The 24,361-nt window shown below is 41.3% G+C and overlaps 1 protein-coding gene across 1 annotated transcript in view; it reads right to left on the bottom strand.

Annotated features, from left to right (window-relative positions):
* grm5b (glutamate receptor, metabotropic 5b) overlaps nucleotides 1-24,361 on the bottom strand; it is a 206,611-nt gene that overhangs the window by 125,541 nt on the left and 56,709 nt on the right. Inside the window, exon 8 of the mRNA XM_076976177.1 lies at nucleotides 22,524-23,466. Coding sequence (XP_076832292.1) covers nucleotides 22,524-23,466 — 943 coding nt within the window. The remainder of the gene's footprint in view (nucleotides 1-22,523; nucleotides 23,467-24,361) is intronic.

Here is a 24,361-nt window from a genome sequence, read left to right as displayed (position 1 = left end):
TGCATGATTTTCACAAATAGCGCCACCTAGTGGCCAAATGTTTCAAAACTGCACAGCAAGACACATAGTCCTGAGATATGCACACTGGTGAGGTTTCATGTTGTTTGGCCAATGGTAAGTCTGTCAAATGGCCAATTAATTAAAAAAAAAAATTATTGGCTCATGGCGGCCATGTTTTTTGAGTGATGATGTCATCATTGTGTGTCTTGATATCACTTGGGCCCCTGATGATGCCTGTAAAGTTTTGGCTTGATGTGACTAATGGTTTCTGAGAAACAGTTTTTCCCATGTTATAGCGCCCCCTATTGGACAATCGTGGCCAGCTTTGACCTGTGACCTCGGAGTCATGTGCCCTAACAACTGTTAAAATTTTATGAAGATCCGTCAAAGCGTTGCTGAGATATGGCTGTTTAAGTAAATTTGGCCACGCCTCGGAGCTATTGATTGACATGTGACAGCCAGACTATATGCAAATCTCAAAATGTTTTTAATCAACTTTGATAATGAGATTCTCCTGAATATTTTGACACCAACGTTGTGGTGATCCGATAAAAAACCAGGGACTAGTATAAAAAAGTAGGTTTTGCATATTATGCAAATTAGCAAAAAATCTAAGTAGGCGGAGCTTAATGGTTCTTGAGGCTTTTTTGTTTGGCTTGAGCCAAGGAATCCATCAGAAGTGGAATTTTGTTTCTAGGCCCTACGGTTTGGGAGATATGGACCAAAACGCAAAATGGTGCGCTATAGCGCCACCATCAGGCCAATGTGGGTCTCTGTGCTTTAGCACGGTCTCGCAAAGAGACTACACCATCCTGCCAAGTTTGGTCTCCCTGGGCCTTACGGTCTAGGCTGCAGTATGCGTTTTATCAGTAGAAAAATAATAATAAGAAAGAAAGAAAGAAAGAAAGAAAAAACCCGACAATAACAATAGGTTTCCCACACTGTGTGTGTGAACCCTAAAAATCTCAGCAATTACAATAGGTTTCCCACACTACGTGTGTGAACCCTAATAAGAAAAATCTCAGCAATTACAATAGGTTTCCCACACTACGTGTGTGAACCCTAATAAATATAGCCGCAAGCGGCAATTGGCGGGTTCACACACGAATAGGCCTCTTGGCCTCAATTGGCAGAGGCCCAAAAGGTCCTTTAGACCCTAAATGTGAAAAGAAGCTATTTGAGTGGAAAAAAATGCACAAATAAATCAATGTGCAAAAAAAGGTTCAGTTGAGGCACTAAAGGCCGAAAAGGATCAAAATAATGTGTATTGGGAAATTGAGTCAGATCACAGAACTAAATCACAATGCTGAGATCAGCTTTGTGTGTGTTTGTGTGGTGTTTCATGTAATAGTTTTCAGTCAGTTCCGGAATATGGCCACTAGATGGAGGCCAAGTACTACCATACTGATATCTCATTAATCTCAGTAATGAAATAGGACATTTTGGTGACTTAAAGGTTAATTTCTGGTCAGGCAGTGTACTTTATTTTAAAAAAAAGATTCAGTTGAGGCAGTAAAGACACAAAAGGTTCAAAATAAATTGTATTGGCAAAATGATTTAGATCACAGAACTAAATCACATGCTGAGATCAGCTTTGTGTGTGTGTTTGTGTGGTATTTCATGTGAGAAATAGTTTTCAGTCCGTTTCGATGTTTGGCCACTAGATGGAGCCCAAGTACTACCATACTAATATCTCATTAATCTCAGTAATGCAATATGACATTTTGGTGAATTAAACGGTTCATTTCTGGTCAGGCAGTGCACTTTTTGTTATAAGATGCAATTGCAATGTTATAGAACTTATTGATCTGGATCATACAAGACCAATTACTTGTCTGTATTCTGCATAACAAGATTGCAGCATGAGTTTTTATGTTTTCTTAGGTTTTTGGGTACTGTAGCGCCCCCGACAGGCCAATTTGAACCAAACTTGGCATACCTCACAAGGACTTCAGGATATAAAAGCCTTTCAAATTGGGAGTTGATTGCATACATGGTTTATGAGTTATAGCAATATAGGTCATATATGGCATGGTCACAATGATATAATGGGAAAATGGACCAATCAGATAAATAAAACTCCAACATTTTTTTACTCAGTTTTTACCTACAGAGTCTACTGATTATGCTCATAGCAATTTTTCCATAATTGGATCAAATTCCTATGACTAGTTCTTAAAGAGCTATTTTCAAACAATAGATGAATGTGACAAAAGTATGCATTTTTTAATAGGACTTGTAATTGCAAAGTTGTCAGGTTTACTGCAAGGAATAAAAAGAAACAAGTTGCTTGTTCCTAAGTGAAAATTTGGAGGAGTTATGCATGATTTTCACAAATAGCGCCACCTAGTGGCCAAATGTTTTAAAACTGCACAGCATGACACATAGTCCTGGGATATGCACAGTGGTGAGGTTTCATGTTGTTTGGCCAATGGTAAGTCTGTCAAATGGCCAATTAATTCAAATAAAAATTAATTGGCTCATGGCGGCCATGTTTTTTGAGTGATGATGTCATCATTGTGTGTCTTGATATCACTTGGGCCCCTGATGATGCCTGTAAAGTTTTGGCTTGATGTGACTAATGGTTTCTGAGATACAGTTTTTCCCATGTTATAGCGCCCCCTATTGGACAATCGTGGCCAGCTTTGACGTATGACCTCGGAGTCATGGGCCCTAACAACGGTTAAAATTTTATGAAGATCGGTCAAAGCGTTGCTGAGATATGGCTGTTTAAGTAAATTTGGCCACGCCTTGGAGCTATTGATTGACATGTGACAACCAGACTGTATGCAAATCTCAAAATGTTTTTAAGCAACTTTGATAATGAGATTCTCCTGAATATTTTGACACCAAGGTTGTGGTGATCCGATGAAAAACCAGGGACTAGTATAAAAAAGTAGGTTTTGCATATTATGCAAATTAGCAAAAAATCTAAGTAGGCGGAGCTTAATGGTTCTTGAGGCTTTTTTGTTTGGCTTGAGCCAAGGAATCCATCAGAAGTGGAATTTTGTTTCTAGGCCCTACGGTTTGGGAGATATGGGCCAAAACGCAAAATGGTGCGCTATAGCGCCACCATCAGGCCAATGTGGGTCCCTGTCTCTATTTCTCTCATTGCACACCTGCTGCACCTTGCTGGCAAGTTTGGTCTTTCTGGGCCTTACGGTTTAGGCTGCAGTATGCGTTTTACAGGGGGAAAAATAATAATAATAAATATAGCCGCAAGCGGCAATTGGCGGGTTCACACACGAATAGGCTTCTTGGCCTCAATAGGCAGAGGCCCAAAAGGTCCTTTAGACCCTAAATGTGAAAAAGAAGCTGTTTGAGTGGAAAAAATGCACAAATAAATCAATGTGCAAAAAAGTTCAATTGGGGCACTAAAGGGCTAAAAGGATCAAAATAATGTGCATTGGCAAAATAATTCAGATCACAGAACTAAATCACATGCTGAGATCAGCTTTGTGTGTGTTTGTGTGGTATTTCATGTGAGCAATAGTTTTCAGTCAGAATATGGCTACTAGATGGAGGCCAAGTACTACCATACTGATATCTCATTAATGTCAGTAATGAAATAGGATATTTTGGTGAATTAAAAGGTTCGTTTCTGGTCAGGCTGTGTACTTTATGTAAAAAAAAAGATTCAGTTGAGGCACTAAAGGCCGAAAAGGATCAAAATAATGTGTATTGGCAAAATGATTCAGATCACAGAACTAAATCACATGCTGAGATCAGCTTTGTGTGTGTTTGTGTGGTGTTTCATGTGAGCAATAGTTTTCAGTCAGTTTTGGTGTTTGGCCACTAGATGGAGCCCAAGTACCATCATACTGATATCTCATTAATATCAGTAATGCAATGACATTTTGGTGAATTAAAAGGTTCATTTCTGGTCAGGCAGTGCACTTTTTGTTATAAGATGCAATTGCAATGTTATAGAACTTATTGATCTGGATCATACAAGACCAATTACTTGTCTGTATTCTGCATAACAAGATTGCAGCATGAGTTTTTATGTTTTTTTAGGTTTTTGGGTAGTGTAGCGCCCCCGACAGGCCAATTTGAACCAAACTTGGCATACCTCACAAGGACTTCAGGATATAAAAGCCTTTCAAATTGGGAGTTGATTGCATACATGGTTTATGAGTTATAGCAATATAGGTCATATATGGCATGGCCACAATGATATAATGGGAAAATGGACCAATCAGATAAATAAAAATTCATTATTTTTTTGATCAGTTTTTACCTACAGAGTCTACTGATTATGCTCATATCAATTTTTCCATAATTGGATCAAATTCCTATGACTAGTTTGTAAATAGCTATTTTCAAACTATAGATGAATGTGACAAAAGTATGCATTTTTTTATAGGACTTGTAATTGCAAAGTTGTCAGGTCTACTGCAAGGAATAAAAAGAAACAAGTTGCATGTTCCTAAGTGAAAATTTGGAGGAGTTATGCATGATTTTCACAAATAGCGCCACCTTGTGGCCAAATGTTTTAAAACTGCACAGCATGACACATAGTCCTGAGATAAGCACAGTGGTAAGGTTTCATGTTGTTTGGCCAATGGTAAGTCTGTCAAATGGCCAATTAATTCAAATAAAAATTAATTGGCTCATGGCGGCCATGTTTTTTGAGTGATGATGTCATCATTGTGTGTCTTGATATCACTTGGGCCCCTGATGATGCCTGTAAAGTTTTGGCTTGATGTGACTAATGGTTTCTGAGATACAGTTTTTCCCATGTTATAGCGCCCCCTATTGGACAATCGTGGCCAGCTTTGACCTATGGCCTCGGAGTCATGTGCCCTAACAACGGTTAAAATTTTATGAAGATCCGTCAAAGCGTTGCTGAGATATGGCTGTTTAAGTAAATTTGACCACGCCTTGGAGCTATTGATTGACATGTGACAACCAGACTGTATGCAAATCTCAAAATGTTTTTAAGCAACTTTGATAATGAGATTCTCCTGAATATTTTGACACCAAGGTTGTGGTGATCCGATGAAAAACCAGGGACTAGTATAAAAAAGTAGGTTTTGCATATTATGCAAATTAGCAAAAAATCTAAGTAGGCGGAGCTTAATGGTTCTTGAGGCTTTTTTGTTTGGTTTGAGCCAAGGAATGCACCTGAAGTGGAATTTTGTGTCTAGGCCCTACGGTTTGGGAGATATGGACCAAAACGCAAAATGGTGCGCTATAGCGCCACCATCAGGCCAATGTGGGTCTCTGTGCTTTGGCACGGTCTCGCAAAGAGACTACACCATTCTGCCAAGTTTGGTGTCTCTGGGCCTTACGGTCTAGGCTGCAGTATGCGTTTTATGCGGAGAAAAATAATAATAATAAATATAGCCGCAAGCGGCAATTGGCGGGTTCACACACGAATAGGCCACTTGGCTTCAATAGGCAATAGACCCAATAGGTCCTTTAGACCCAAAAGAAGCTGTTTGAGTGGAAAAAATGCACAAATAAATCAATGTGCAAAAAAATGTTCAATTGGGGCACTAAAGGCCGAAAAGGATCAAAATAATGTGTATTGGCAAAATGATTCAGATCACAGAACTAAATCACATGCTGAGATCAGCTTTGTGTGTGTTTGTGTGGTGTTTCATGTGAGCAATAGTTTTCAGTCAGTTTCGGTGTTTGGCCACTAGATGGAGCCCAAGTACCATCATACTGATATCTCATTTTTATCAGTAATGCAATGACATTTTGGTGAATTAAAAGGTTCATTTCTGGTCAGGCAGTGCACTTTTTGTTATAAGATGCAATTGCAATGTTATAGAACTTATTGATCTGGATCATACAAGACCAATTACTTGTCTGTATTCTGCATAACAAGATTGCAGCATGAGTTTTTATGTTTTCTTAGGTTTTTGGGTACTGTAGCGCCCCCGACAGGCCAATTTGAACCAAACTTGGCATACCTCACAAGGACTTCCCGATATAAAAGCCTTTCAAATTGGGAGTTGATTGCATACATGGTTTATGAGTTATAGCAATATAGGTCATATATGGCATGGCCACAATGATATAATGGGAAAATGGACCAATCAGATAAATAGAAATCCATTATTTTTTTAATCAGTTTTTACCTACAGAGTCTACTGATTATGCTCATAGCAATTTTTCCATAATTGGATCAAATTCCTATGACTAGTTTGTAAATAGCTATTTTCAAACAATAGATGAATGTGACAAAAGTATGCATTTTTTAATAGGACTTGTAATTGCAAAGTTGTCAGGTCTACTGCAAGGAATAAAAAGAAACAAGTTGCATGTTCCTAAGTGAAAATTTGGAGGAGTTATGCATGATTTTCACAAATAGCGCCACCTTGTGGCCAAATGTTTTAAAACTGCACAGCATGACACATAGTCCTGAGATATGCACAGTGGTAAGGTTTCATGTTGTTTGGCCAATGGTAAGTCTGTCAAATGGCCAATTAATTCAAATAAAAATTAATTGGCTCATGGCGGCCATGTTTTTTGAGTGATGATGGCATCATTGTGTGTCTTGATATCACTTGGGCCCCTGATGATGCCTGTAAAGTTTTGGCTTGATGTGACTAACGGTTTCTGAGATACAGTTTTTCCCATGTTATAGCGCCCCCTATTGGACAATCGTGGCCAGCTTTGACCTATGACCTCGGAGTCATGTGCCCTAACAACTGTTAAAATTTTATGAAGATCGGTCAAAGCGTTGCTGAGATATGGCTGTTTAAGTAAATTTGGCCACGCCTCGGAGCTATTGATTGACATGTGACAACCAGACTGTATGCAAATCTCAAAATGTTTTTAAGCAACTTTGATAATGAGATTCTCCTGAATATTTTGACACCAAGGTTGTGGTGATCGGATGAAAAACCAGGGACTAGTACAAAAAAGTAGGTTTTGCATATTATGCAAATTAGCAAAAAATCTAAGTAGGCGGAGCTTAATGGTTCTTGAGGCTTTTTTGTTTGGCTTGAGCCAAGGAATCCATCAGAAGTGGAATTTTGTTTCTAGGCCCTACGGTTTGGGAGATATGGACCTAAACGCAAAATGGTGCGCTATAGCGCCACCATCAGGCCAATGTGGGTCTCTGTGCTTTGGCACGGTCTCGCAAAGAGACTACACCATTCTGCCAAGTTTGGTGTCTCTGGGCCTTACGGTCTAGGCTGCAGTATGCGTTTTATGCGGAGAAAAATAATAATAATAATAATAATAAGAAAGAAAAAACCCGACAATTACAATAGGTTTCCCACACTACGTGTGTGAACCCTAATAAATATAGCCGCAAGCGGCGATTGGCGGGTTCACACAAAAAAAGGCAAAAAAGCCCAAAGGGTCTATTAGACCAACAAATTGGCCTCTTGGCCTCAATAGGCAAAAAGAAGCCCAATAGGTCCTTTAGACCCAAAAGTGAATAGAAGCTGTTTGAGTGGAAAAAATGCATAAGTAAATCAATGTGACAAAACATTCAATTCAACTGAGGCACTAAAGGCCCAAAAGGATCAAAATAATGTGTATTGGCAAAATGATTCAGATCACAGAACTAAATCACATGCTGAGATCAGCTTTGTGTGCGTTTGTGTGGTGTTTCATGTGAGCAATTGTTTTCAGTCAGTTTCGGTGTTTGGCCACTAGATGGAGCCCAAGTACTATCATACTGATATCTCATTAATCTCAGTAATGCAATGACATTTTGGTGAATTAAAAGGTTCATTTCTGGTCAGGCAGTGCACTTTTTGTTATGAGATGTAATTGCAATGTTGTAGACCTCATTGATCTGAATCATACAAGCCCCATTACTTGTCTGTATTCTGCATAACAAGATTGCTGCGTGAGTTTTAATGATTTCTCAGGTTTTTGGGTACTGTAGCGCCTCCGACAGGCCAATTTGAACCAAACTTGGCCTACCTCACAAGGACCTCAGTCTATAAAAGCCTTTCAAATTGGGAGTTGATCACTTACATGGTTTATGAGTGATAGCAATAAAGGTCATTTATGGCATGGCCAGAATGATATAATGGAAAAATTGACCAATCAGACAAATAAAAATGCAACATTTTTTCCTTATTTAGTTAACTACAGTGTCTACAGATTATGCCTATGCCATTTTTGCCATCATTGGATCAAATTCCTAGGACTAGTTCTTAAAGAGCTATTTTCAAACAATTGATGAATGTGACAAAAGTATGCATTTTTTAATAGGACTTGTAATTGCAAAGTTGTCAGGTCTACTGCAAGGTATAAAAAGAAACAAGTTGCATGTTCCTAAGTGAAAATTTGGAGGAGTTATGCATGATTTTCACAAATAGCGCCACCTAGTGGCCAAATGTTTCAACACTGCACAGTATGACACATACTCCTGGGATATGCACAGTGATGAGGTTTCATGTTGATTGGCCAATGGTAAGTCTGTCAAATGGCCAATTAATTCAAATAAAAATTAATTGGCTCATGGCGGCCATGTTTTTTGAGTGATGAGGTCATCATTGTGTGCCTTGATACCACTTGGGCCCCTGATGATGCCTGTAAAGTTTGGGCTTGATGTGACTAATGGTTTCTGAGAAACAAATTTCCCCATGTTATAGCGCCCCCTATTGGACAATCGTGGCCAGCTTTGACCTGTGACCTCTGAGTCATGTGCCCTAACAACTGATAAATTTTCATAAAGATAGGTCAAAGCATTGCTGAGATATAGCTGCTGAAGTCAATTTGGCCACGCCTCAGAGCTATTGATTGACATGTGACAACCAGACTGTATACCAGTGTCACAGTTTTGTTGATGTTCCTTGATAATGAGATTCTTGTGAATATTTTGACACCAAGATTGTGGTGATCAGATGAAAAACCAGGGACTAGTATAAAAAAGTAGGTTTTGCATATTATGCAAATTAGCAAAAAATCTAAGTAGGCGGAGCTTAATGGTTCTTGAGGCTTTTTTGTTTGTCTGGAGCCAAGGAATGCACCTGAAGTGGAATTTTGTTTCTAGGACCTACGGGGTGGGAGATATGGACCAAAACGCAAAATGCTGCGCTATAGCGCCACCATCAGGCCAATGTGGGTCTCTGTACTTTAGCACGGTCCCGCAAACAGACTACACCAGTCTGCCAAGTTTGGTCTCCCTGGGCCTTACGGTCTAGGCTGCAGTATGCGTTTTATGCGGAGAAAAATAATAATAAATATAGCCGCAAGCGGCGATTGGCGGGTTCACACAAAAAAAGGCACAAAAGCCCAAAGGGTCTTTTAGACCAACAAGTGATATGAAGCTACTTCAGTCCAAAAAATGGACAGATAAAGTAATTTGCAAAAAAATATTCAACTGGGGCAATAAAGGCCCAAAAGATCAAAACAAAATGTCATGGCAAAATGATTCAGATCATAGAAGTTAATCAAATGCTGTGATTAGCTTTGTATGTGTGTGTTTGTGTGTTTTTTCATGTATGCAGTAAGGGCTTCTTGAGGCTTTTTTTGGTTGGCTTGAGCAAAGGAATACAGCTGAAGTAGAAATTTGTTTCTAGGCCATACAGTGTGGAAGATATTAAACAAAATGATTCAGACCATACAACTAAATCAAATGCTGAGATTAGGTTAAAAGCACTGACACACTGACCCAGGGGCCTAGTCAAATAAATATACCTTTGGCTGAATTTGTCAGAAGTTGTGAACATAGCAGCAGGAGAGCTCTTGTTAATGCCCCACATGTAAACCCCACTCTTTAACCCTTTTCATTTAGCTGACAAAATCTGTCACATGTGAATCTCAAACAAACCAAAGAGTAATGGCTTACTATACAATAAAATAACACAAATATTCTTATATTTGCCTGTTCATGATGTTCTCATCCCTACTCTGACATGTTCTCACTGTTGTGCCCATAGTAGGGAGGCCACTAGGAATGTGTATCTAACAAGACTTTGATGATAAGTAAAGCATGCAGTTATTTAGAGGTTGTGTGTGAAATGTGAATTACATGTGTCTGTCCTCTCTTATGTCATTTCAGGATGTATAGAGGGCATGTGTTGAGAGTGTGGATGGAAAAATGAAGCTAAATATCAGTGTGTTGGAAATGGCTAGAGAAATGTATATATGAAGCATATAGGAAGTCCTATGTGAGGGTGTGTGGAAAAAAGAGGCTAAATATCTGTATATTAGTCACTGGGTAATTGGTAGTAATGGCTAGAATTAGTGTGTATGTGAAACCTATAGGCCAGAGAGGCCTTTGTTTTTGTGAGTGCATGTGAAGGAGAGAGAGGGGGAGGGAGAGCCCAAGGGTTGTAAAGTGTTAGAAGCATAGGGGAGTGGAGGAGGGGGGCAGCGTGTGTGAGAACGTGCGTGTCTTAGCAGCTGTCTATGCCTCCCTGCACTGGTCAGTATGGAAAATGAAAATATTCACTGTAGAGCTGTTTGTGGACGGATTTGGCTCAAACTTGGCACACAGCACCACAATGGTCATTTGAATGCGGCTGTCAATTTTCATAACAATCAGACATACTATGGCATAGTTATTGAACTGTGAATTTGATGTGTTACGATGGTAGCATTGTGATGCATATGAAAAATATTAATTTGTGAAAACCTTAGGATTTTCTTGCTAATCTTAGCATTTCAGAGTCTGCTGAGTATTACAAGGTGTGATTTAAAGGTAATGGAGTTAAAATGCTAGGACTAGTATGAAAATGACAAGTTATATATATTTGATAATAGTGAAAAAGTGGTACATTTTTGCAAAACACATGTAATTAGAAAGTTGCTAGGAATTCTGCATACAATCATATGAGTGCAAGCATTTCTTGATAAGTGAAAATATGTAGGAGAAATTCTGGATTTTCTAGTATAGCGCCACCTAGTGGTGCAATTCCCTTCTAACATGAGTATGTCTTAGAGGGTGTGTACATGAACATACCATGTCAGTTTCATGTGTATGAACCTATGGTAAGTCTGTCAAATGGCCAATTAATTCAAATAAAAATTAATTAGCTCATGGCGGCCATGTTTTTTGAGTGATGATGTCATCCATGTGTGCCTTGATACCACTTGGGCCCCTGATGATGCGAGTAAAGTTTTGGCTTGATGTGACTAATGGTTTCTGAGATACAGTTTTTCCCATGTTATAGCGCCCCCTATTGGACAATCATGGCCAGCTTTGACCTGTGACCTTTGAATCATGTGCTCTAACAACTGATAAATTTCCATGAAGACTGGTCAAAGCATTGCTGAGATATAGCTGCTGAAGTCAATTTGGCCACGCCTCAGAGCTATTGATTGACATGTGACAACCAGACTGTATACCCATGTCACAGTTTTGTTGATATTCCTTGATAATGAGATTCTTGTGAATATTTTGACACCATGATTGTGGTGATCAGATGAAAAACCAGGGACTAGTATAAAAAAGTAGGTTTTGCATATTATGCAAATTAGCAAAAAATCTAAGTAGGCGGAGCTTAATGGTTCTTGAGGCTTTTTTGTTTGTCTGGAGCCAAGGAATGCACCTGAAGTGGAATTTTGTTTCTAGGACCTTCGGGGTGGGAGATATGAACCCAAACGCAAAATGCTGCGCTATAGCGCCACCATCAGGCCAATTTGGGTGTCTGTACTTTAGCACGGTCCCGCAAGCAGACTACACCAGTCTGCCAAGTTTGGTCTCCCTGGGCCTTACGGTCTAGGCTGCAGTATGCGTTTTATCCGGAGAAAAATAATAATAAGAAATATAGCCGCAAGCGGCGATTGGCGGGTTCACACAAAAAAAGGCAAAAAAGCCCAAAGGGTCTTTTAGACAAACAAATTGGCCTCTTGGCCTCAATAGGCAAAAAGAAGCCCAATAGGTCCTTTAGACCCAAAAGTGAATAGAAGCTGTTTGAGTGGAAAAAATGCATAAGTAAATCAATGTGACAAAACATTCAATTCAACTGAGGCACTAAAGGCCCAAAAGGATCAAAATAATGTGTATTGGCAAAATGATTCAGATCACAGAACTAAATCACATGCTGAGGTCAGCTTTGTGTGCGTTTGTGTGGTGTTTCATGTGAGCAATTGTTTTCAGTCAGTTTCGGTGTTTGGCCACTAGATGGAGCCCAAGTACTATCATACTGATATCTCATTAATCTCAGTAATGCAATGACATTTTGGTGAATTAAAAGGTTCATTTCTGGTCAGGCAGTGCACTTTTTGTTATGAGATGTAATTGCAATGTTATAGACCTCATTGATCTGAATCATACAAGCCCAATTACTTGTCTGTATTCTGCATAACAAGATTGCTGCGTGAGTTTTTATGATTTCTCAGGTTTTTGGGTACTGTAGCGCCTCCGACAGGCCAATTTGAACCAAACTTGGCCTACCTCACAAGGACCTCAGTCTATAAAAGCCTTTCAAATTGGGAGTTGATCACTTACATGGTTTATGAGTTATAGCAATAAAGGTCATTTATGGCATGGCCAGAAGGATATAATGGAAAAATTGACCAATCAGACAAATAAAAATGCAACATTTTTTCCTTATTTAGTTAACTACAGTGTCTACAGATTATGCCTATGCCATTTTTGCCATCATTGGATCAAATTCCTAGGACTAGTTCTTAAAGAGCTATTTTCAAACAATTGATGAATGTGACAAAAGTATGCATTTTTTAATAGGACTTGTAATTGCAAAGTTGTCAGGTCTACTGCAAGGTATAAAATGAAACAAGTTGCATGTTCCTAAGTGAAAATTTGGAGGAGTTATGCATGATTTTCACAAATAGCGCCACCTAGTGGCCAAATGTTTCAACACTGCACAGTATGACACATAGTCCTGGGATATGTACAGTGATGAGGTTTCATGTTGATTGGCCAATGGTAAGTCTGTCAAATGGCCAATTAATTCAAATAAAAATTAATTGGCTCATGGCGGCCATGTTTTTTTGAGTGATGAGGTCATCATTGTGTGCCTTGATACCACTTGGGCCCCTGATGATGCCTGTAAAGTTTGGGCTTGATGTGACTAATGGTTTCTGAGAAACAAATTTCCCCATGTTATAGCGCCCCCTATTGGACAATCGTGGCCAGCTTTGACCTGTGACCTCTGAGTCATGTGCCCTAACAACTGATAAATTTTCATAAAGATAGGTCAAAGCATTGCTGAGATATAGCTGCTGAAGTCAATTTGGCCACGCCTCAGAGCTATTGATTGACATGTGACAACGACACTGTATGCAAATGTAACAATTTTGTTCAAATTTATTGATAACGAGATTCTTGTGAATATTTTGACACCAAGATTGTGGTGATCAGATGAAAAACCAGGGACTAGTATAAAAAAGTAGGTTTTGCATATTATGCAAATTAGCAAAACATCTAAGTAGGCGGAGCTTAATGGTTCTTGAGGCTTTGTTGTTTGGCTTGAGCCAAGGAATCCATCAGAAGTGGAATTTTGTTTCTAGGCCCTACGGTTTGGGAGATATGGACCAAAACGCAAAATGGTGCGCTATAGCGCCACCATCAGGCCAATGTGGGTCTCTGTGCTTAAGCACGGTCCCGCAAACAGACTACACCAGTCTGCCAAGTTTGGTCTCCCTGGGCCTTACGGTTTAGGCTGCAGTATGCGTTTTATGCGGAGAAAAATAATAATAATAATAAGAAAGAAGAAAAAACCTAACAATAACAATAGGTTTCCCACACTACGTGTGTGAACCCTAATAATAAGAAAGAAAAATCCGAGCAATAACAATAGGTTTCCCACACTATGTGTGTGAACCCTAATAATAAGAAAGAAAAAACCCGACAATTACAATAGGTTTCCCACACTACGTGTGTGAACCCTAATAAATATAGCCGCAAGCGGCGATTGGCGGGTTCACACACCAATAGGCATTTTGGCCTCAATAGGCAAAAGGAAGCCCAAAAGGTCCTTTAGACCTAAAAGTGAAAAAAAAGCTGTTTGGGTTTGGCCAGTGTGTGCTCTACAGATGTAGAGTGTGATGACATCTGTGTGTGTCAGAAAGGGAGACACAAAAATAGCACATCTGGCTATGGCTGCATCTATGTGAACAGTATAGGAAGGCCTGCACTTGTCTATACATGATTGGGCCTGTATATTACTGACAGAGAGAGATTGAGGGAGCCAGAGACTATGCTTAGTTAATTCACTCCTTGTACACGTAGCACGCCTAACATGACTGCCTGTGTATTCAAAGTATGAATGTAGTCTGCAAAGCCTGGCATGACTGACATGACTGGCATTACTGACATAACTGATATGACTGGCATGACTGGAATGACATCACTGGCATGACGAACAAAATTAACATGACTGATATGACTGACATAACTGGCATGACTGTAATGATTTGAAGATTTGACTGACATGACTGGACTGACATGACTGATATGACTGACATGACTTACATGACTGGCAGAACATGACTGGCATCACTGACATGACTGATATAACTGACATGACTGGACTGGCATGTCTGATATGACTGACATCACTGGTATGACTGACATATACTATACATATACTATAGATATGCATACAAACTATACATACATTTAGGTAGAAGTGTGTGTGTGTGTGTGTGTGTGTGTGTGTGTGTGTGTGTGTGTGTGTGTGTGTGTGGTAGTATATGTATTCAAACTATGACAACATATACTAATACATACATACATAAGTATACATAGAAACTATACATACATATAGGTATAAAGGTGTGTGTGTCTGTGTTTGTGTGAGAGAGAGACAAAAAAGAAGCCAAATATCAGTTTGTATAAGCATGTGTTAGTCACTGAGATATGGGTGGGTATGGCTAGGGAAGTGTCAATTGTGAATGCTATAGGAAGGCCTGCTTGTGCCTGTATGTGTGTGTGCCTGGTTAATAGACACAGAGAGATCTAGGTAGCCAGAGCAATGTTTACTTAGGGCACAGAGATGGGAGGGGGAATGTGGGTGAGAGTGTGAGAGAGACTGAGAGTGTGAGTTTCAGCTTGCGTGCGTGTGAGAAGGAGAAGGTGACAGAGGGACTTTACATGCATTCTTATGCATTGTATATAATACTGCACTGTAGAGCCATACGATAACCGATTTAGATGAAACTTGACAAATTTGTTCAGGATGGGATTCTGAATGGGCTTGTGCATTTTGGTCAGAATTGGGTAAAATATGAAAGAGCTTTAAGAATATGAATATTATATGTATCGATGCTGTCCATTAAAAAAATATTTAGCAGGTATAAGTGTCCTCAAATCCAAAATCTTTGGATTGTTTTTTGATTTCACACTCTGTAGAGTATTATAAGACTTTGCTTGACATGATAGTATGAAAATCCTAGGAGGAGTATGAAAAGTGATGATTTCAAACTATTATTAACTGTAAATAAACTGTGCATTTTTTAATAGGACATGTAATGGGAAAGTTGTTCGCACTACTGCAAGGAATCAAAAGAGTCCAATTGCATGTTCCCAAGTGGAATTATGTAGGGGATACACTTGCTTTTTTTGCAATAGCGCCCCCCAGTGGCCAATCGACACCCGGCTGGATTATGTCATAGGGGGCGTGCACTTGTCCACACCCAAGAGGTTTCGTGCAGATCGACCAATGGTAAGCCTGTCAAACGCGTGCCGATCACTGATTGGCCGATTACGTCAGCCATTTTGGAAGTATGGCATGTCTGCTTTAGGACCTGGTTTCCAGAGGCCCATAGATGATGTCTGTCAAGTTTCATGTGGATCGGCCAATCTGAGTGCATGGGGCAAATTTTTGCATGTTATAGCGCCCCCTAGCAGGTGAGGTATGGCAACCACTGCGAGCTGCCCCAGACCCTCACACGGAAGCTGTCTGTGAAGTGCCATCTCATTACATGCAAGTTTTCTTAAGTTAGAGTTCCATTTGTGCAAAATTTACTATTGAATTTACGCCCCCTGATTTGATTGGCTTATACTGACTAGGTAGTGAAGAAATTAGCATTTTTGTTGGATACATTTTAAAGTTCAGACTCTTCTGAACGTTTTGATACCACATATGTGCACGTATGTGAAAAATCCAGGGACTAGTTCGCGCTCAAAGATGTGTGTGATTTTGCACATTATGCAAATTAACTCGAAATCTAAGTGGGCGGAGCTTAATGGTTGTATATTAATTGTCCTATTGAATTTAGTCAAGGAATGCATAGGAACTGGAATTTTGGTTCTAGGACCTACGGTGTAGGAGATATGGACAAAAAGTCAATATGGTCTGCTATAGCGCCACCATCAGGCCAATTTGGGGTCCCTGTATGGGAATCTGGTCCTTGGAGGTAACTGAACCTTTTTGCCAAGATTGGGTTTTCTAGGCATTACGGTCTAGGCTGCACGATGCATTTTATGTCAAAAAATGGGCAAAAGAATAAGAAAAATAAGAAAAATACCAGCAATTACAATAGGGTTCCCACACTATGTGTGTGTGAACCCTAATAAGAAAAATCTCAGCAATTACAATAGGTTTCCCACACTACGTGTGTGAACCCTAATAAGAAAGAAAGAAAGAAGAAAAATCCTAACAATAACAATAGGTTTCCCACACTACGTGTGTGAACCCTAATAATAAGAAAAACGCTAACAATTACAATAGGGTTCCCACACTATGTGTGTGTGAACCCTAAAGAAAAATACCAGCAATTACAATAGGGTTCCCACACTGTGTGTGTGAACCCTAAAAACTCGAGCAATTACAATAGGGTTCCCACACTATGTGTGTGAACCCTAATAAGAAAAACTCGAGCAATTACAATAGGGTTCCCACACTATGTGTGTGAACCCTAATAAATAAGGAGATGAAATAAGAGAAACAGCAATACATATGCGGCTAGTTTGCAAGCGCAGACATCACGCAGAGCACAAAGCATGTAACGGCCAGAAATATGTGTACTGTCTCTTTAAGGGAGCGAGTTGAGCGCGCGTATGGAATATTGTTTTTTTAGCTTTCTGTCGTAGACCGAGTCAGACCACTGCTCTTTATTTTATTTCTGTAAGTAACGCATTAAATGAGCTTTGGACAACTCACCAGTTCATGTATGAACAGTGAAGTATTGCTGGAGCCCAGGTTTATTTTGGTCAACCAGCAAATCAACGGAATAAGTGGAATACCACCAGCGCGAGTATTAGGTTGAACTAACTCCGAAAAGCAAGCAATACAAGCATAGAATTAGACTGAATAGATCTGTTTTTATGGATCGGTCACATTGTCCCCGATACCCGATCTAGAATTTTTTCAGATATTAATATCGGAATCGGTGCATCCCTAATTGTGCACGTTTTACTTTCAAGCTCCGCGCCCCCCCTGCAATAGCTCCGCGCCCCACCTAGGGGGCGCGCCCCCCACTTTAGGAACCACTGGGTTAAGACAGCCAAACTGTGTTGAAATCTTTAGATGTCTATACAAAGCCCAGGGCAGCCAAGTGAACAAGACATGAAACTGTTAACTGCAATCAGGTCAATTAATAACAGACAGAACTATTAAGAATTAATACTATTACCTGTTAGCTACATTAGCTAGTATTAATATGATTAATACTAATAGCTGTCAAATTCAATCTGGAGATTCTATTCTAAGGGCCCAAGTTGTACACCACTGACTTACTACTTTATGAAAATAAAGTTTGAAAATATAGATCGTCATCTACTTTTTCAATAAAAAAACACCACAGTAATCAGCTCTAAAGCATAATCTATTTTATCTATTCATTACTCTTTTCCATCTGTTTATTAATAAATTGCATGAGCAGTCAAGAGTCTCATCATCTCTGTATGGTTGTTTCTCTTGCTCTAGCTTTAAGAGTATCATTATTATTCATTTATTATTCATTTCAGTGGGCTAGTGTGGAGCTCCTATCTAAGGGCTATCTCTCCCATTACTTCCTATTCCCTCTTATTCTCTCTCCCTCTGTCTGCTCTTCTCTGTTGGGGTTAATTAGCCTTGTTAGTCATGATTTATCTCTTAATTAAGCTGCTGATTTCATCATGTAGTCTTGATTGAGTAACAGCAAGCACTTTAATATGTTCGTAAACCACACGCACGCATGCATGCACACACACACACACACGCACACACACACCTCTACACTCTACACACATAGATACACACACAATACTAAAATCACCCATTCTATAAGCATAGTCTCAGTGTATTTTAAAACCTTAGACACACACACACACACACACACACACACACACACACACACACACACACACACACATTTTAAGACTCTTTGTAAATAGGGACTCAGACATAGTTTTTCATAGTTATTTGTATCCTACTCCCATATGCACACAGTTAAACCAGTTCAGTAAAGCCTTTACTGGCACTTACAAACTAGTTTAGGTGAAACACCAAGCCCAAAGCCATCATGGTGGCCCCACTCAAATCAAACAAATGTGTGTCTTTTTAATATATGAATTTTCAGGACTCTTTAAATTAATGTGACCTTCTCTAAACTTTTGAATGCACATGTCCTGTTCAACATATCAGTACTTTTTGCACAACGTGCTGTTCTATAACAAGGAGCTTAATGACAAAATTCACCACATGTGTTTGATCCATGAATCAAACAATACATTTCCTGGTTCAATTACAATTTGTATTTAAACAGTCCTCCTCCTCATGCTGTTCATATTTTGACATTTTGAGACCAAGACAATGCCCAACAACTGCTCAACAGTATCTCGTGAGGCTTGTAATCTCGTAACATTGTGAGGCTTCAAACAGGATGTTCTCAGATGGGAGTGGCCACTGAGCTTAGAGTGTCACAGTGTCATCAGCAGGTTGCAACAGAGATACAGAGAAACTGGAAGAGTCACAGAAAGGCGTAGAAGTGGACACACTCCCACACGGATGACCACTTCATTGTGAACAGTGCCCTGTGGAACCAGATGGTGAATGCCACACAACTCCAGGCACATTTAAAGGAGGTGAGAGGCACCCAAGTGTCATGTCAGACCATTCAAAACCATTTACATCAGAGTGGAATATAAATTGTCTGCGTGCTAGTTGACCTGCAAGGGGTCCCGGACCACACCAGCAGGTACAGGCACCATCGTCTTGCATGGGCCAGGGAGCATTTATGCTGGACGAGGGACCAGTTGGCCTCAGTGCTGTTCACTGATGAAATTCGATTCACGTTGAGCAGAAAATATGACCGCCAACGATGTTGGAGACGTCAAGGAGAGCACAGTGCATCAGCCACCAGACAAGCCTTTGGTGGCGGTGATGTTACAGTGTGGGCAGGTGTGTCTAGTACAATACACAACTGCCCTACACTGTGACAAGTTCATACTACTTGAATAACATAATGAATCAAGTCGTTGTGCCTCTGCATGAGCAACACAGACCTAATTTCATCTCCATGGACCACAATGCTTCAGCTCGTCAAGGTGGCATCATTAGAGAACGGCTGCTAGACTGGAGTACCTCAAATGGAGTGGACATTTCTCCAGACCTGAATCCCATATAAGACCTGTGGGATCAGCTGAGTTGCTGTGTAGAGGCTCGTAAATCTGGACACCAGAACCTCAATGATCTGAGGGCCCTTCAAGAAGAGTGGGAGGCCATGCCTCAGCAGACAGTAAGTCAACTTGTGAACAGCATGAGACATCATTGTCAAGCAGTAATTGATGCTCAAGGACATATGGCAAGTTATTAAGAGAGAGATATATATAGTGTATATAGGTAAGACAGAGAGACACTGGAAAAATCAAAAATAAGAGACAGAAGTGAAGACACACACTTCTCTGCCGCTGAGAAAAACCAATTCAGAAAAACCAATTCAGAAAGAGAAACAGAAGGAAAGGGAACAAGGTAATAATGCATCTCTGGACACTTTTCTGTTAATGAAATCCCACCATGGAACTAAGCCAGTGCTGACTCACACAGCTTTTTCCTTTAGTTGATTCTATCACTTTTTTCTCTCTGTTACTCTCTCTCTCTCTCTCCTTTCCTCTCATTCAGACAGCTCAATTATTCTCCTTCCTCACTCTCTCACTGTCCATCCCCGATGTGTTCTTCATTCTCCACCTCACTTGTTTATGGTGACAACAAACTTTTTTATTCTTGTCATCCTTGTGTTTTTGAGCGTTCCCTTCCTCAGAGCTACGTGACTGAACTCAGCGAGGCATCCTGCTGCCCTTAACCAGGCACGATAAGACAGGAAGGCACTCGCCTGCCACACTGATCATGAGTGTAAGTGCTGGAAAAACGCAGCAATCGAACTTAGTTACTGTGGTGCTCAGTGGTCACCAGCCTTCTGACGTCTACCTTACCACATGGTCCACTTCCAAATCTAATCTCTACTGCCAGGCATCAACACTAAATCAATGAATCACCATCTTCAGAAGAGTCCAAATACGTATATTAGGGAGGTGAGGGTTGGAGCTGTCCAATAAAATGGACTACAACGAGGAGCAATCAAGTCAACTGCCAGGTGTATTTTAATATTAGTCTATTAGTCAGGAACATATGTTACACAATTTAGGAGACTGACTGGTCTCTGTGGGCCATAGAAGTATTTGTTTCAGCCTTGCATCCAAATTGAAATTATTTCACTAATTAGGTTTCCTTCTTTGAAGGAGCTCGTTAGCATAATAATTTGTGCTGTGTGTGGGTGAAACTAAAGCCAAGACACAGTGCCGTTCTTGGTGGACTAAGGTGTGCATTAGATCTAACTGACAGGAAGTTCACCACAATGATTACTGTGGGTTTATTGAGCATGAGCAAATACCATAGATGGAAACAGGCAGGACTAGTAACCATAGAAGAAATCTGACAGGCCAAACCATACAAAGATGCCAGACATTCATAAATATTCATTAACCAAACCATACAAAAACACCACATTCATAAATATTCATTAACCAAACTGTTACCAAAACTGTAACCAAAAACACTGGCCAATATCCACAAACCAAAGTTCTTCACAAGGGTTAAAAGCTGGCCTTGCCCAACACCAAACTAGACTATGCAAAGAACCAATCAAAACAGGAGACTACATATATGACAAAAAAGAAATATATGAGGAAGAGGTGGTAAGAATAAAGTAGCATTCGGGAGAGGGCGCCCTCTGAAGGCGAGGAGGAAAATCTACTTGAGGAGGCATGACACTGCCTAGTCCCCTTTTAAATGACTATTAGCTAATGGGAGATTGATTTTGTTTGTGTGTTTTTGTGTGTTCTCACTCTCACTACACATTTGTACATGTGGTTCTCTTATTCCCTCTATTAGAATATATTATAATATATATATATGTGTGTGTGTGTGTGTGTGTGTGTGTGTGTGTGTGTGTGTGTGTGTGTGTGTGTGTGTGTGTGTGTGTGTGATGGGTGTGTGTGTGTGTGTGTGTGTGTGTGTGTGTGTGTGTGATGGGTGTGTGAGAGAGAGAAAGGGGGAGGAAGAGAAATCTATACTTTCATTTCCATAATCGCATGGTAAGTTCGCAAGTTCACTCAGCAGGCAGGGTAGGTATTTTCTCTCAGGGTAGGTATTTTCTCTCAGTCTCTCAGCAATTACAGGAATGACTCTTACTATACACACCTACCCTACACACACAAACACACACACTGTGCTCTTACTATACACCTACCCTACACACACAAACACACACACTGTGCTCTTACTATACACCTACCCTACACACACAAACACACACACTGTGCTCTTACTATACACCTACCCTACACACACAAACACACACACTGTGCTCTTACTATACACCTACCCTACACACACACAAACACACACACTGTGCTCTTACTATACACCTACCCTACACACACCTACCCTACACACACAAACACACACACTGTGCTCTTACTATACACCTACCCTACACACACAAACACACACACTGTGCTCTTACTATACACCTACCCTACACACCTACCCTACACACACAAACACACACACTGTGCTCTTACTATACAGGGGGGGGGGGGGCTGTTTACAGTTCAATTTGGTGCATTTCTCAAATCATCGTTAACATATGCAAAACAGTGTATTTTTCAATTTTTACAAACAGCACCACACAATGCAACTCACTCAAAATCCTTTTTGTGTCAAAAGTAAAAATGTCAGTGAACATGCCAATGTCATGTCCTTGTGTCAAGTATTTTCTGATGGTTAACATTTTTGAAAATTCAAAAGACACAGAAACAGCACAGATGTACATCATTCTTTTGCATTAGCCTTTAAAAAAATCTCTTTTATTAGATCCGATGAGATCATGTGACATTTGAATGAGAAGTTTAGAGATTTGATCTGAGAAACATACCAAGGCCACTGAGAAAAACTGTAATCTTCACAAAGTCAAGTTCTTACACATGCACACATTCACCCACACACACTCACCCACACACTTTCACCCACACACACACACACACACACACACACACACACCCATTCACCCACACACACTCACCCACACACTTTCACCCACACATACACACACACACACGCACACACACACACACACACCCATTCACCCACACACACTCACACACACACTCACACACACACACACACAATCTCTGCCAGGCTCACCTGAGCGTTTCGCCAGACGACCCCCGCCGCTTCCACAGGTTGACGAGGCTGCTGGAGCGGCTGGCGGCGGACGAGGCCGTCTTGCCGTCTCCCACGTGCATGCGCACCACGGTGGAGGTGGTGAAGGCGCTGCGCACGTTCCTCTCCGGCTTGGCCAGGATGATGTAGACCTTGGGCACGAACATGCAGCTCAGCGCCACCGTGGCACTGAGGCTCACCGAGAAGCACGTGGTGATGATCTTGTAGTTGGAGCCGAAGTAGATGGGCACGAAGGCCAGCCAGATGACGCAGGTGGTGTACATGGTGAAGGCGATGTACTTGGCCTCGTTGAAGTTGGCCGGCACGTTGCGCGTCTTGAAGGCGTAGAAGGTGCAGCTCATGATCAGCAGGCCGTTGTAGCCCAACGGCGCCACCACGCCCAGGTTTTTGGTGTTGCAGATGAGGTGCACCTCGCGGATGGACGGGTAGTCGAAGACCACGTCGGGCGGCTCCATGACGAAGAGCGCCACGATGATGCCCAGCTGGAGGAGGATGAGGATGAAGGCGATGACCAGCTGGGCGCAGGCGCTCATGAAGCGCGGCTTCTTGGTGCAGATCTTCTTCTTGCTGCCGGCCAGGATGCGGGCGATGCGATTGGTCTTGGTGACCAGGGCGGAGTAGCTCATGGCCGGGGACAGGCCGACGCCCAGCCGTTGCAGGTAGCAGTAGATCAGGCGTGGCTTGGCAATCAGACAGAAAGTGCAGAGGTAGCCCAGGCAGATGCCTGCCAGGATGATGTAGCACAGCTCACGGCTAGACGACTTCACCACCGGCGTGTCCCGGTAGATGATGAAGACGGCGGTGACGAAGAACGTGGCCATCAGACCGAGGCAGGCGAAGACCACAGCAGCAATGGGCTCGGGGTCGCCCCATCGGAGAAACTCCACCGGGATGGGGTCACAGCCTGTGTCAGAAGGGGGGGGGGTTATGGAAAATGTTTACAGTTATTCTGTAAACATTTCCAAACACTGAAAGACGCACCACTCTCTGGCTGGTAAAGCAGCTCGGACTGAGAGATGGAGAGATAGCAACCGAGAGAAAGAACGATAGCAAACACGAGAGAACCCCGACGGGAAGCAAGTGCCCCGACAGCATTCAGATATTTTCTGAGTACAATTTCCATTCCTCGGTTCCCTCCCCTATCCGCTGCCCCTCACTCAGACTCTCAGGTGGAGATTTAATGGAAATTGCAGAATGAAATGGATTGGCTTAGAGAGAAACACAAAAAAGCAATTCGTTCACAAGCTGTCATGACAGGCCTGGGGCAAATATTAACACTTCAGCTGAATTGTCCTCCATTATATAGCTGATACCCAGCCGCACACACAAACACACACACCTAGAGATGTCCGGTCATACACAGGAACACACGTACACGCCAGAAGGCCGGTGCACTAATCTGATTTTTGTGTTCAGCCTCCAAAAGAGAGACACTCCCTGCATCCAATACTGTGTCTATCTGTCTGTCTGCCGCTCTCTCCCATGGCCTCCTTGACCCTGATTGGTCAGCAGTTAATGGACGCTGTTAGACTCTTCCTGGGCGTGACTGCCATCAGCAGCTAATGGGACTGCTGCAGCCACAACTCCCCTCTGCTCCGTCTCACCAGCCAGTGGCTCATTAGATATTACACTTAACAGTACGCTCGCTGGGAGACAGACAGACAGATTTGCTGGTGAGACAGACAGCACATGAAGGAGTAAGAGTGGGAGGGCTGTGTGTGTGTTGCTACAGGACACTAAGCGTAGTATTTACCCTGATAACATTTATTGAAATGGATTCCTTATCCCTCTCTCTCACT

Source organism: Brachyhypopomus gauderio, chromosome 16, assembly GCF_052324685.1.
Source record: "Brachyhypopomus gauderio isolate BG-103 chromosome 16, BGAUD_0.2, whole genome shotgun sequence".
NCBI lineage: Eukaryota > Metazoa > Chordata > Actinopteri > Gymnotiformes > Hypopomidae > Brachyhypopomus > Brachyhypopomus gauderio.
The sequence above is the reverse complement of the archived record's forward strand: the minus strand, read 5'-3'. Positions and strand labels throughout refer to the sequence as shown.